Source organism: Monodon monoceros, unplaced genomic scaffold (genome assembly GCF_005190385.1).
Source record: "Monodon monoceros isolate NGI ecotype Baffin Bay Population unplaced genomic scaffold, NGI_Narwhal_1 Super_Scaffold_18, whole genome shotgun sequence".
NCBI classification, from domain to species: domain Eukaryota; kingdom Metazoa; phylum Chordata; class Mammalia; order Artiodactyla; family Monodontidae; genus Monodon; species Monodon monoceros.
Window position 1 is genome coordinate 26,190,681 of NW_021703774.1, and position 15,936 is coordinate 26,206,616.

The window sequence follows — 15,936 nt, forward strand, 5'->3', positions numbered from 1 at the left end:
GCATTATGTCTAAAAAAAGACTGTGCATACCTTAATTAAAAAATACTTTATTTCTCAAAAAATGCTAACCATCACCAGAGCCTTCAACAAATCATAATCTTTTTGCTGGTGGAGGGTTTGAAATATTGCAAGAATTACTAAAATGTGACACAGAGACATGAAGTGAGCAAATGCTGTTAGAAAAACGGCTCTGACAAACCTGCTTGACAAAGGGTTGCTACAAACCTTCAGTTTGTAAATTGAAGCACGATAAAGTGAGGCATAATAAAATGAGGTATGCCTTTAATTGGATAGCTGGGTGGTATCAAATTAAATCAAGAAAACAAAAATTTAATTTTTAGGAACTAAGGCGAAAACTATTATAATGGAACATTTATATTCACCTATAGTTTGGATCCAGGATCTTCACACGAAACACATACATTCCGGAATGGTCCAAGGGCCAAACTAAATGGTTACGGTTAGACTTGTTGATAATCTCATATGGTTGATTTAAGTCTCCTGGTTTTCCAATAGCATAAGAAAAACAGTGCTTATAGTTCTGAGTAGAAAACAAAGACAAAAACCTTTAGGTCATTAGCTGACTTTAATATACAAAATTATATACTCATATATTTATTTTGGAAAATTATTTAGAGATATAATAGTTATTCCTATCTCTTCTATCATTTTCGTGTAGTATAGTATTTTTAGAGGCTATCTTGGGTTCAAGTTTGATAAAAAGTGAAGCTTAGTGAAAGAAAATGCTGTGTTTATTTATTTGCAAACAATAATACATTAGGGTGTTGAGAATCTGTAAGCATTTAATTTCCCTAAATTGAAAACCACAAAATCCTTCAAGGGTGCTTAATTTGGGACAGACACTATTTTGATCATAAGGTATGGATACAGTAGTCAAATCTTCCCCTAAGACTTTTATTTATCCCCATTACCACTACTGTCTCTCTGTGGGTCTCATTTATTTATCTCCTGTTCCCTTTTTAAAAAGCATAAACACTGTATATTTTTAAAGTCACTTTATTAAAGCTAAGGTAATAAAATAAAATCCTAAAATAATGCATGGCATTTCTTCTGGATTCTTGTAGGTCCTGTATGCTTTCACACCCTACTTAAAGTCTTGCTTGTCTCTCTGTCATGTATTCTCAGTGAGGCTGAATTTTTCTATAGCTTTTGAGTGAGTAACTCCCATTTATTCAAGTGGTATTTATTTCTTGTTCTTTCCTTCATATTCTCCCTACATTTTGACATTTTTCAATATGCAGATATTGTATTCTTTCTTAACTCTACTTAGTTTTGGAGATAATCAGGACAGTTCATATAGTTCCGTTTTTTGGCTATGTGATCTGGTATACATAGAAGTCCCTTCTATAGCTCTCTCATTTTACCTCTATTTATATATACTCCAGTATTTACCCTCCTGTTTGAAAATTTTTTTTGAAGGTGAATATTGCCTTCACACTGAAAATTCCTCTACTTTCCTTCTTTACAGGTCATTTTCTTTTACATAGGTGAATAATTCCATAATTATATTTTAATTATAAGTCCCATCCCTAAAACTCAACGATTTTTTACAATTTCATGAAGTGTTACTGTATGTTTTGATAAACTGCAAAATAATTCTTCTATGTCTCTCCTTTATCACATTTACTATTATTTCTTCCCTTTGTCTACCTTTCTACTACTGCACTCTCTGGCACATTTATAAAGCAATAAGTTAGGTGTAGATTAATGAAAAACAAGTAAGAGACTTATCATTATTATTTTTTTCTTTTGAACATCAAAAAATTCACTTCTGCCTTTATTTGTATATAAGTACTTTATTTATTTTTGAGATATAATTGACCTATAACATATTAATTTCAGGTGTACAGCATAATAATTCAATATTTGCATATAGTGCGAAATGATAACCACAATATGTCTAGTTAACATCTATCACCATACATAGTTACATATTTTTTCTTATGATGGGAACTTCTAAGATCTGCTCTCTTAGCAACTTTCAAATATACAATACTGTATTATTAACTACAGTCACCATGCTGTACATTGCACGTCGATGACATTTATTTTATGACTGTAAGTTTGTACCTTTTGACCACCTTCACCCATTTCACCCCCTACCTGTGGCAACCAATCATTTTTTGATGTACCCTAACTTAGAAAACATGATATGTCTTATTATTATTTTTTTGTTGTTGGTGGAGTTTCTTGTAGGCCAACACGGGCCTGGGAACTTCTTGTTCTACCAAGTGAGTTAATACATGAAACCATGAACTTAATTGAAAGAATATGTGGCACATACTAAATATGTGCAGGAACTGGACACATATCCTCACAGCAATGCATTGCCGATAAGGACACATTCATCTTCCATCACTACATGTATTTTTTGTGTATAGACACCTGGGAATATTTATATTGTTTCCAACTTTCTACCTAGTTATTTCCTAATGTGAAAGATGATTCCCACTGATTGTTGCTCCTATTTCTGTGTCATGCCTGATATTTCCTATTGTAGTAACAGACTTTTTTTTTTCCAATTATTGTGTTTTTCCCTTTTCTTTTTAAGTTGAAAGTCCACTTGATCAAGCTATATAGCCTCTAAGAAAACATGTCAGCCCTGGCCTCATAAATTACAATTCTTTTTTTTTTAACATCTTTATTGGAGTATAATTGCTTTACAATGGTGTGTTAGTGTCTGCTTTATAACAAAGTGAATCAGCTATACATATACATATATCCCCATATCTCCTCCCTCTTGTGTCTCCCTCCCACCCTCCCTATCCTATCCCTCTATGTGGTCACAAAGCACCGAGCTGATCTCCCTGTGCTATGTGGCTGCTTCCCACTAACTATCTATTTTACATTTGGTAGTATATATATGTCCATGCCACTCTCTCACTTAGTCCCATCTTATCCTTCCCCCTCTTCATGTCCTCAAGTCCATTCTTTATGTCTGCATCTTTATTCCTGTCCTGCCCCTAGGTTTTTCAGAACCTTTTTTTTTTTTTTAGATTCCATATATATGTGTTAGCATACGGTGTTTGTTTTTCTATTTACAATAGCCAGGGCATGGAAGCAACCTAAATGTCCATCTACAGATGAATGGATAAAGAAGATGTGGCACATATATACAATGGAATACTACTCAGCCATAAAAAGAAACAAAATTGAGTTATTTGTAGTGAGGTGGATGGACCTAGAGTCTGTCATACAGAGTGAAGTAAGTCAGAAAGAGAAATACAATTCATCTTTAGCCAAGGACTTCTCGGATTGCTATGTCAGTCATGTCTAGAAACTCAACTCACATCCTGAGTTATAAGTATGTAGCCAGCCATTCATAACCCACATTCTCCCTTTCCTTCTCAAACTCCAACATTAACTTGGAAGAACCTGTGAAAATGCCACTTTTGTTTATGAGTCCTTCAGATTTTCTCTTGAGAATTTACAGTCTCTAGAGCTACTTCACAGATTTTTATGCAAGTGTCATTCATCCTTGTAGAATCAGGACTATGTAGCAATTGGAAGGCTATTTCATTTCAGGTATATGTTTCAGGAAGAGAGCACCTCTGATTGTCATGTTGAATAAATATACAGTGACACTCTTCAGTAAGCATAGCCTTACTCACTAGGACATAAATAGTCTTTGCAGGTACCTGCCTTCTACTATATTCAGACTCCAGACTGAATCCACCCTTTTAGTTGTGAGATTTTTGTCTCTCATATGGTAGAACTGAACACTTAGGGCCTGGTGTGGGCACTCCAGAATCTTTATAGAAGGTAAGCTACTACTTCAATGTTTCTTAAATGTGGTCCCCAGATCAGCAGTATCAGCATCACCTGGGAACTTGTTAGAAATGCAAATTCGAGGGCTTGGCCCCAGATCTGATGAATCAGAAACTTTTGAGGTAGGACCCAGAGATCTGTTTTAGCAAGTCCTCTAGGTGATTCTGATGTCACCTCGAGGTGATTCTAAAATTTGAGAACTACTGCACTGTATCATACCGATTGAGGCAATCTCCATGACTGTTAATTATCAGGTAGCTCATTCCTTCCTAGGACTATGTTATTTTGTCATATCTTATAACATTTGGGTGCCCTTTGTGAGATTCTGAGTAAGAGGGTCACTTACATTTACCCTCAACCCCAGATTCTTGGATGTCCTTCAACAAGAAGTTAGAAGGGTAAGTTTTGTTCTTAACGGATTCCATTACTAGTTTACTTCCTTATGATTTTTTAAATAGCAGAATAATACTGTTTGTAATAGGTGGGTGACCTATAATTAATGAATTAGTTCCACAAATATTTATTGAGCACCCGTAATGGGTTAGATGCTGGGGATACACCAGTGAACAAAACAAATAAAATTCCCTCCCCTTATGGAGCCTACATTTCAGTTGGGGATCCAGATAATAAATAGGATAAATAAATAGACTATATAATGTGTCAGAGAGTTATAAATGCTAATGACATTAAAGAAAATAGGGAAGGGAGATAGCAACTGTCACGGGGTGATGTTTAACTTTTTTGGTAGAGTGGCCAGGGAAGTCTTCATTGATGAGTTGATTTTCAAGTAAAGACCTGAAGAAAGGCATTAGCTAGTCATGATGGGGGTGCAGTGGGGATGGGGTGCAGGGAGTCCTGCTGGCTTTGTCATAACTCTAAGTGACATGGGAGCCATCGCATGGTTTTGAGCAGAAGAGTGGCACGTTCTGATTTATGTCTTAGTAGGATCAGTCTTGGTGCTGTGTTGTGGATGGATTCATGGTGGGCCAGCCCGAAGCAGGGAAACCATTTAGGATGCTATGGTTATAACCCAGATGGTTGGTGATGGTGGCTTGAAACAGTGCGGTGGCAGTTGGGGTGGCACAGGGTGACCAAATTCAGAATATACTTTGAAGAAAGAGCCAACAAGATTTGCTGAAAGACCAAATGTGGAGCATAAGACGACATTTAGCTTTTATCCTGAGCAAACTGGGAGGATGGAATTTTTATTAACTGAGGTGGGAAAGAATGTTGGGGGAGTATGTCTGGAGGGTGGATATCAGAAACTCAGTTTCAGACACGTTAAGTTTGAAGCATCATCAGTTTTCTTGTTTGTTGGAATATTCCCATCAGTAAACATGTGGTTATTTTTCCCAATTATTAAAAAAAAAAAGACCCTTTCTTCAACCCATTGCTCTCCAGCCACTACACCATTTCTCTCCTTACTGCAAAACTCCTCTGCAGAGACTATTCTTGTCTATTCTTGCTGCTTTGAGTTCTTTTTTCCATACTAATTAAACCCACTTCAGTAGGGTTTTGTCTCTCACTATCCTACGAAAACTGATCCTGTCAAGGTTACCTGTTACCTCCCTGCTGCTGAAGTAAATGATCAAGTTTCAATCCTCATCATAGTTGACCTATCTTAGTAGTGAATTTAACACACTTGATCCCTCCCTCCTTCTGGTGAGACTTGCTTTACATGAGGTCCAAAACATCATACTTGCCTGGATCTTCTCTTGCTTCTTGGATTATTCCTTTTTCACCTCCTTTGCCTCTCCTCATTTCCCCCATCTCTAAATACTGAAATGACCCAAGATTTAGTACTTTTCTTTTTATACCTATATCAGGGGCTCATAACATCATAGTGAGTGTGTATAAATATATAAAAATAGATTTTAAAATATATATAAAGTTGTATTTTATTTTTATATGGACCCCTTTGGCAATCTGGTGAAGCCTATGGACTACTATGGGCCCCTCTCAGAATAATGTTTTTAAAAATAATAACATAAAATAGGTTGCATTACAAGGGAAACTAGTTATAAGAAATTTTAGTTGTGAAAATATTAAAAACAATATGGCAACATGTTGCACATTCTAAAATATGTGCTTCTTTAAATAAAATTAGATAGAAGGGTCTTGCCCCAGGTCTAATAACTACCATAATTTTCTTGATAAAGAAAGCAAGTTCATTAGATAAGAACGAGGATGGGGGAAGAGGAGAAAGCATGCAATAACTATTTATGAGAGGGGAAGAGAGAATGAGGTAAAGAAATATTTGTTGGGCAGTATTATGGGACCGTTTTAATCATGAGATGAAAGTGAACCAAGTCAGCATGGGTATGTTTTTCTCTGGCCACAGTCAGGTGCTAAGGTGGACAGTTGAACTTAACTAAGGTTGTGATTTAGCTATGCAAACATAAAGAAGTGGGGGGGGCAAAAGAATTGAGGGTCATATTAATAGAGTGATATGACTATTGACTGTGGAATTTAAGCTGGATAAGGAGGGAAAAGAGAACCGGGGGTGGGGTGAGGGTGGTAGGATCAATGAATTGAAGGTTATGTTGAGCTGGAAGAATTGTTCAAAGGATTGTTGGAGTAAAGCTCCTAGAATAATGTTACTAGGAAGATAGGGAGTGGTGGATGGAAAATGGATGGTTTGGAGTTGAGAATACAGAGGAAGATACATATCATTTGTATATATCTCTATCTTGACATGTATAGGTTCTGACGTAGAAGCAAAATAACATTCTTATTGTAGGGTTTACATTTTACAGGCTGAAGTACCTCATATGTCACATTTTATTCATGAGATATGATTTGATTTGCCAAATAACATAAATTAATTTCAATTTAAGAAAATTCACTTGAAAACAGTATAGGATTGATAACTGACATTCAGAAATGATCTTTCAGTTACACAAGATTGAAACTTCAGGTATTCTTTAGAAAGACTCAGTCTCAATGCTTTAACATGTTTGTCAGATATTTAATAATCTGCAAACAGATTTTCAGAAGAGAAAATTAAAACAAAATTGTTAGTAATGCAGGGGCAACAGAAGATCAAATAGAATTAAGATGAAGCATTTTGGAAATCATAACATAATCCAATAGAAAAATTGGATTTGATTTACAAAATCAAATTTAAACCCAAAGTGTTTCCATTAAGCACTTAATACTAAAACGCCAAGTTAGTTATTATAAATAAACAATTTGCAAGGTAATATTTTTCTTACCTCAGGTCCCCAGGCTTCTTCTAACGGGAGGCGCTTGTTAAGCTCAGTCATTGACTTCCATGTCTGAGCTTCATGCAAACAGCCACTCTGTCAAAAGGTTTTATATATAGAAAGGTTTTATATATATATATATACATATGTTTTACATATCAATTTATTTCTAAGTATTTAGTATAGTTTAGTGCTGCTGAAAATTATATATCTAATTTTTAAATTATTTAAATGTTTGCTGATATACAGAAAAACAATGGACTTTTGTATATTGACCTTGTACAGAGAGGACTTCTTAAACTCACTTATTAACTTTGTTTCAGATGAACAACCATGTTATCTGTGAATATGAGTTTCATTTCTTCCTTTCCAATCCTTACACTTTTAATTTATTTGTATTGTTTATTGTTTACCTTATTACAGACATCAAGAACAATGTTGTATAGAAATGGTTAGAACATGCTTCCTTGTTTCATTCCTGATTTCAGAGGGAAGGCTTTCACATTTTCACCATTAAGTATGATGTTTTATACAGGTTTTTTGTATTGACATTTTATTAGGTTAAGGAAGTTACCATTTATTTATAATTTTCCAAGATTTATTTAAAAAATAGTGTTATGTATGGGTGATAACTTTTTAATCAGATGACTTTTCATCAACTGTTGTAATAATCTTATGCCTTTTCTTATTTATACTGTTAATATAGTGGATTACTTTGATTTTCAAATATCCCCAATGCTTAATTTATGAAATAAAGAAAACTTGGCCTGGATGGATTATTATTATTATTTTTGGCTGTGTTGGGTCTTTGTTGCTGTGCATGGGCTTTCTCTAGTTGCGGCGAGTGGGGGCTACTCTTCCTTGGAGTGCACAGACTTACTGTCGTGGCTTCTCTTGTTGCGGAGCACGGGCTCTAGGCACGCGGGCTTCAGTAGTTGTGGCTCGTGGGCTCTAGAGCGCAGGCTCAGTAGTTGTGGCTCATAGGCTTAGCTGCCCTGTGACATGTGGGATCTTGCCGGGCCAGGGCTCGAACCTGTGACCTCGCATTGGCAGGTGGATTCTTAACCACTGGGCCACCAGGGAAGCCCTGGATTATTTTTTAATAAGTTGCTGTATTTGATTTGCTAGAATTTTGTTCAGGTGTTTTGTATCTATGGTATGAGTCAGATTGGCTCATCATTCTCTTCTCTTAAGGTCCTCATCAAGTCCTCCTGGATTCACAAAATGAGTTGAAAGTGTTTCCTCCCACCCTTATACTCTGGAAGAGTTTTTATAAGGCTGAAGTAAAATTTTTCTTAAATATTTGGTAGACTTCATCAGGAAAGCCATCTGAGATTAGAGTTTTCTATTTTTTGGAGGGGGGAATACAAGAAATTTTGGTGTATTTTTCAAGGCATTTGTCCATTGCCAAATTTGTTGATATAAATTTGTTTATAATAACCTCTATTATTTGGATTATAAAATGGTGATATTTCAATTCTACTTTTTCATTTGTCAACTGGAATAATTTTATAAAGAGATGCTTCCCCTCATCTACTGTTTGTTTGTCCATTGGTAGAGTTCATTTGAAGAAAATAGGATAAATATTTGTTTCTCTTTATTTACCAGTTTTCAAAATAAGGAATTGGTTTCCTATCATTCTGTAAAGGTGATTTAAATAAAAAAATCATGAATTCCTCGATTTAATATATTTAATGAGTTTTACTCCATTGCAATAATCATTCTCCAGGAAGCTCAAACTGTCCCATCTTTGGCCAGTAGAAACCTCTTGATGTTGATTTATGATTACTTTTATTTATTTATTTTTAATTAATTTAGTTTATTTTTGGCTGTGTTGGATCTTTGTTGTTACGTGCAGGTTTTCTCGAGTTGTGGTGAGTGGGGGCTACTGTTCGTTGGGGTGTGCGGGCTTCTCATTGCGGTGGCTTCTCCTGTTGTGGAGCACAGGCTCTAGGCATGCAGGCTCAGTAGCTGTGGCTCACGGGCTCTAGAACGCAGGCTCAGTAGTTGTGGCACAGAGGCTTAGTTGCTCCGCGGCATGTGGGATCTTCCGGGACGAGGGCTCGAACCCATGTCCCTTGCATTGGCAGGCGGATTCTTAACCACTGCGCCACCAGGGAAGCCCGATTTGTGCTTATTTTTAAATGACTCTAGCAGTCCTTGATACTTCCTTGCTATTGGGTATGCCAAACTATTCTAGGCTCATCTTGTACATTTCTTCCTTCAGGCGTGGAATCAGCAATTTATCTAAGAATGCCCAGTACATTTAGTGGGAAACGGTATTTCAAAACAACAATCTGGCTACTAAGTATACTTTCAGCTACTGATTTGTTATGTTTCTAAGATTTTAACGGTCAGAATAGGATAATTTTATCTATCTCTCTATTTGATTAATAAATTTATATCCAGAGCAATATCCAATACCTCATGAGTTCATATTGAGTCCTATTCGAATTCAAGATTTTTGTCTAACTTCTTCTATCTTAACATATGTATCTTCTTGCTTTTACAACAAAACACTTGGTGAGGAATGGTGGTATTAGAAAATGTCATTATTACACATTTGGTTTATCTTACATTATACACCTCAAAACTTTAGAAAAACAATACAAATATTATCACCAGTGTCATGATTACTGAAAACACTTATACTTTTCCCTTGTATATGCTCTTCACATTCTCCTATCATATTTTATAATTGTACTAGATCTACATTGTCAGAGAATACACCCATTATATATTACATTCTAACCCATTTAACCCTCATTTTGTTTTAGTCTTGTAAGTAGCTATATACTATATTATAATGCTTCCTCCTAGTCCTTATGTTGATATCTCTTTAGTATTTTTGATTTTCTGAAGCTTCTTACTTAGTAAATTACTCAGGAAGGGCTCCTGGGAGCAATATTATCAGAGCTTTCTACCTACTGAGAGCGGTTTGTGCCATTTACAGTGTATTCAGTTTTGCTGGATGTAAAATCCTTGGCTTGTATTTATTTTCCTTTAGTATCTTAAATATTTGACTCCGCTTTCTCCTGGCATACAACACTGCTATAAAATGTCTGATGATAATTTAATTTTCCTTATAAATTTCTTGCTTTTTTGCCTATATGCCCACATGGGTTGGCTATTCTGATTTGATATTCTGAAGTATATGGTATGCTCTTTCAATAAGAAGTTTGAAATATTTTTTCGGTGGGGGGTGGTTGTGTTTTGTTGAATTATTAGTATTTGTTTTGTTCCTTTGCCTTGGTTCTCCTTTTTCAGGAATTCCAGTTATTCTTTGCCTATCCTCAATATTTGTCACTTTCTCTCCAATCATTTTTATTTCATCCTTCATTTCTTTCTTAAACTTTTTTCCTCTTTTAATTTCATGTACCTTGTAAGACATTATCTGTTGTTCACTTTCATTTTTTAAAATGCTATTTCTATTGTATTCAGAATTTTAGGTTTGGGAATTATTTTCTTTCAGTAACTTAAAAATAGTTTTCTTCAAATACTTCTGGTTTTTATTGTTTCTGTTGAGAAATAAGCTTTAAATCTTATAGTTACTTTTTTGAAGGTAAGTTATCTTTTTTGCTCTGAATACTTTAAAGATTTTTGATTTTGGAAATTTTACTGTGATGTTTTTGGATGCAGATTACTTTTTCTGTGCCTTGATGTCTTTCATCAGTTTTGGAAAATGTTGCTTCTGACCAACACTCTCTCTTCTCTTTTCTTAGGACTCCAGTTCTTAGATCTTAGCTTTGGATCTCCTTTATGTTCCTTTTCTATATTTTAAATCAGTTTATCTCTCTACGTGTAATTCTGGATATTTCCCTCTGACCTCTCTTCTAGATGGCTAATTCTCTTTTCAGTGATCACTCCCAATAGTTGAGTTCATACTTCCAGTTATTGCAATTTTAATTTTTTTTCTAGAAGCGATTAGTAGCTCAGATATAGGCATGGATAAGGCAGAAAGATTAATGTTTAAAGTTGCGTAACACTAAACAAGAACAGTATTGGGGAAAGTGACATATAGGCATTGGGGAGACAATAGCCGAAGGACCGAACTGTGGAGTTTAAGTTAGATAGGCAATGAAGAGAAGAAAAATGGGAGAAGCAGAGGGTTTCTCTAGATATCTAGAGATATCTAGATTGTGTGAGAAAAAGTAGATATCTAGATTGTGTGAGAAAAAGAGGCAGAGGAATAGTGGGAAAGAGAGAGCTAAAGGGTCCAGAGACTGAAATGTTTGCATTTAAATGTAATTTTAATAGGAGGAGCTATACTGGTCGGCTTTGCTGCAATAAAAACTCCAACCCTCAGGGGTTTTACACACTAAATTTTAATTCTTGATCACACATAATCCAATGCAGATGTCCCTGGTTAAATGGCTCCTATGGATGACTCTCCTCAAAAAAGTAGATTAAAAACTCAGACTTTTAAAAATCTAGTGGCTTCTTGAAGTCCCTTATCCCCTTCATCCAGTTCACATCTACTCCATCTTTAATCGTTGCTGTAATATATTGACAGGTGAAGGAAGATGGGAAGCATGGAGGTGCATGTGAAGTTCTTAAGTACTTCATCCTGGACACATATCACTTCTGCTCATACTCCAGTGATAAGAATCAGTCACATGGTCCGACTTAGTTGTGAATGAGGCAGGAATGTGCGATGTGATGGATTTGTTTGGTCACATAATTGCAGTAATGTGGAGGGGAGTAGCAGGTGGAATTCAGTTCTCTTTGTTGTCACCCATGTAGGTTCTACTTCTTGGAGAATGAAGGTCTCTGGTAGATGAGAAAGTTACTTTGGAAGGAGTCATCCCTGGTTTTGTATGAGATCTCTGACAAATCTCAGGAACCAATGCTGGTAACTTCTAGAGAGGCTCCATCATGATGGGAGGCCCTCAAGGGCAAAAAGCCCCACGTAGAAGAGATGGGAGTGAACTGTGGTGATTTGGAGTAGGAAGGCCTTTCTGCTGTGGCCTGCAAAGTGAACAGGAAGAATAAAGGGGATTCACTGTGGAGGCTGAGAATGACCAGTCATGGAGGATGAAGGAAAACCAGGAGAGTGTGGGGACAGTGAAGCCACGGTCAGTGGGTCAAATGCTGCAAAGAAGTCAAAGTGAGATGAAGCCTAGAGTGTGTCCATTTGATTTAGCACAAATGTGATGAATGTCTGAGAGTGAAATGCAGGCCCATAAATAATCAAACATTAAATACAATGTGGAGAGAAAATAAAATATTAATCAATAATTGCATCATCCTACTATAAACATTATCTTTTCTGACCCCTTTAAGTCCGTTCTATAGGACAGTGATTTCTTTTTTCATAAATGAATTTTCATAGTCATAGAATTCAATATAGAGGTCATATTTATTTTTCCTACCTACAGCTGACTGGTTTTGTCTTCCTTAGATAATTTATATATAGATTTAAAATGGAAAGACTTGTCTAATTGCATGCTAAATTCTATTTAAATCCAAAATGTCATACCTTCTTCATAGTGTTGTTAAAGCTATAGTCATCCCTGCCATGTATTTCCCACACTATGAAATTTACTTCAACATCTTCAACATAGCCACTGTCATTGTATCTGAAAGAGACAGCGAACACAAAAATAATAGTTTAAGTGCAGAAGGGCTAAAAGCTCCAGCTGTCAAGACAGATGTACTTAGGTTTGAATCCTGTCTTTATCACTTAGCTTTGTGACCCTGGGGAAGTTACATAAACTCTTGAAGCCTCGACTTTCTTATCTGCAAAATAATAACAGTACTTACAGTATAGGTTTCCTTCAGCTCTCAAAATAAATCCCATAGTAAGGAAGTAGAAACTTTTCACTTTTTTAACAGTTGGAACCATAAGTTCTCTTCAGTTTGATAGGAACCGTGTATTGATAAGGTGAGTAGGTGAGGCCATGCTGTCATGGCTGGTAGCAGGGAGAAAGATGGAAGGGAGCGATGAATGGAGGAAGGGCAAAGCAAGGGTTCCTTGGTGTTACTTAATCAGCAAATACTCTTTGGGTGCCTATTATGTACCAGAGAATTAAAGCACAGAACTACTATGATTAGAACTGAGAAGGTACAGATCTCTCTGGAGGAACCAGCTGGAAGATGTGGCTAAGTGTTAGAAGATCAGCAGCTTCAGTAAGAGTTGAGGTGTGGTTGAGAAGCAGAAACGGTCATAAGCTCCTTGGAGCTATATTCATGCACAACCCCTGCTCAGAGAATGCATGATGACTTCCACCAACAGCAGATACCACCAGCAGACAGTCCAACATGGACAGGGTGCCCACTCCCCTGATGTCAGGACTGGAGACATAAGCCCCCCTGAGCTTACAGTATTTACCCCAAACTCAGTACGTTTTAAAAGAGATGCATTCCTTCAAATTGTTATGATTTTTTCTGCTACCATATGAAAATAGGGCCTTGAGAAAAAAGCTAAAGTCAGTTACTGATAAAGTCATACCTTTGAATACCAGAGCTTGACTGTTTTAAAAATGGTTACATGCCTTTCTTCTCCATCAGTTATTGCCCATTTTTATGAATGAAATTGTCCCCCACACCCCTTGGATGGAAATTTCACTTAGGACCTTGGTCTCAGGCAGGTTGCCTCAGTGTCTGATATATTTTCTTGCTTCACATCTCTGTGTCTATTCGTAAAAAAACAGCAGATGCTTCACAGTGACCCCTTACTCACTGCCCAGATCTCTGCCTGACTTTGCAGTCATTCTGTCTAGCTTTGCAGGTCGGCTGTAACTCACTACTATCCACCCATGGTCATAAAAAACAGTTTTTGTTCCTTTCTCACAAATTGAGAAGAAAACATCTTTAAGTGTCAGAAAGTGTTATCTGAGAAGTTATTTTGTTTCTATCTTTAATTAGTTTTTGGAAGTCATAGAGATGAACTCAGGTGTAGTTAAGTGGGGATTGGTTCTTCACTTCTTTCTTGGCATGTGATGGGGGTTACAGAGAACTCTAAACTCTAATGAGAGCTCTGGACCCTCCCCACAGGAAAATGCACATGTGTGTGGGCATGCACACAATTTTCTATGCAGTTTCAGGGATTTGGGCAAAGCTCTAATTCTAGGAGCTTTGGAAGGTGCAGCATGTTTGACCGCATCTTCTGAATGCCATCAGATTCTTGAATTAATAAAAACTAGTTGCAAAGCCCTATGTTTTATTTAAATAAAAAAGATCTTAACTGAACTCTGAGCAGGCATCTTTTGACAATCACAAAAGCAATAAGCTACAGTGTCATCTAGTGGCAATAAGCATAAATTGCCTGACATACTTTCTGGGTTTATAATGATCTTTGATGTTCTGTGTATTTCATTGAGAATATGGGGTCAAAATACTTGCCTGTGTAAGCATGGCTTATTTTCATTAAACTTCATTAATGTGAGATATAATACTAATTAAACCTGAGAGATTCATGAATGTTACTACATTTTGTAACTTCTCCCTACAATTTGTAACTTCTCTGCTATTGCAGTTCCACTTTGGGAATTGGCAAGGAGAGATCTCTCTGTTGATCCATTAGACACATATGTTTTCAGTCCTGTGTGGTCACTCTAGATAGCCCATTGTATTAACGTTGTCTTTTACTTTCTGTAATGTGATGCTTTAATATCTAGGGCCTTGCTTACCTTGGAGGGATGCCTTCCCAGGGTTAACTCCTAGAGATAGTAAACAGCTCTCCTAGGAATGCCTTTCATATGCAACAACAAGACAGTATTTACACCCAGAGCCCACTGAAATTACTCAAAATAGCCAATCCTAAACCTGCTTACCCTGTCTCATCCATTCCTTCCCACAGAAAACACAATAAAGACTCTTACCTCTGTTTTCCCCTCACTTCCTCTGTCTCCTGACAGACCCTGGTGCTTCCTTCTGAGGCCCTACATGGTGTGCTGTGCCTCCTGTTTCTCGGGATTGGTATTTACAATATATACCTTCCTTCATGACAGTCATTTCCACGTCTGTGTGTCTTACCATATCTGATTAAAACAAATCTTGAGTAGCCCTAAATCACCCCTATTACCTGTTACTGAACTTCCTGCATCACAGTAGAGCAATTATGTCCCACTCTTTCCTCTGGGTTGCTTCTGTAGCACCAAATTCTGGTTTAGGATGGGTTGTCATGGGAATTAAGAAAGCAAAGAGGCAGCTGGGATGACATATTCCTAGGTGGATTCTACTCCCAGGACTTGCTTTATTCTTATTAACGTTTGATAGTGAATCTATTATTGTTTTATCTGTAAAATTCTGCCCAACCTTGTTCCTGAGCCATTCTCTACAAAGGTAAGGCATTTATTATAATTTAGAGACCTAGTCCACACACTAATTTCCTAGTGACTACCCATGTCTGCCTGCTTTCTCAAGGCTTAATTAATTAGCACCCAAATTTGCCTCTGATAAATACCTAATTGAACACCGGGTTATCAACTATGTATTGCTATAGTTCAGTTGAATTGAACACTGAGCCTTATTGATCTGACTGTCCCTCTGTAGTTAACCTCATCTATTCAATCGATTATTCTAGAAGAATTGGAGGCAACAAGCTTTATCAAGCGATTCCTTGTTGCAGAGATACAAAAAGTTACCCCTAGGGAAAAGTACTGTCACAATAGTCCAAAGTAGTGCTGCTTCAAAAGTCCACTCTCTGACCCCAACATCTTCCATCTTTCACATCCTCTCACCTGCCCCTTGACCTCATAGGTACTTCCAGTCCTCTGTTTCCTGTCTGCTTTCCTGCTACACAGAAGTTCCTTTCTAGCTGCTCTTCCTTCCCCAATCAGCCCAATCTCATGCTTGATCATCGGACCTGCTCTCTCATGAGCATCCTGGATGCACTTAACTGTTCCTCCCCTTGCATGTAATATCTAACCTAAACATTCGACGGTATCTATGACTTCTTCATCTGTGCATGTGCTACTTCAGACATTCACTGTGTGTG

General features: G+C 36.8%; 1 protein-coding gene across 1 annotated transcript in view; it reads right to left on the bottom strand.

The window, feature by feature from the left end:
- CATSPERE (catsper channel auxiliary subunit epsilon) overlaps positions 1-15,936 on the bottom strand; it is a 220,738-nt gene that overhangs the window by 18,042 nt on the left and 186,760 nt on the right. Inside the window, exons 17-19 of the mRNA XM_029226890.1 lie at positions 12,475-12,574; positions 7,005-7,091; positions 384-541 (exon numbers count right to left, since the gene is read on the bottom strand). Of these exons, the coding sequence (XP_029082723.1) occupies positions 384-541; positions 7,005-7,091; positions 12,475-12,574 (345 nt within the window). The remainder of the gene's footprint in view (positions 1-383; positions 542-7,004; positions 7,092-12,474; positions 12,575-15,936) is intronic.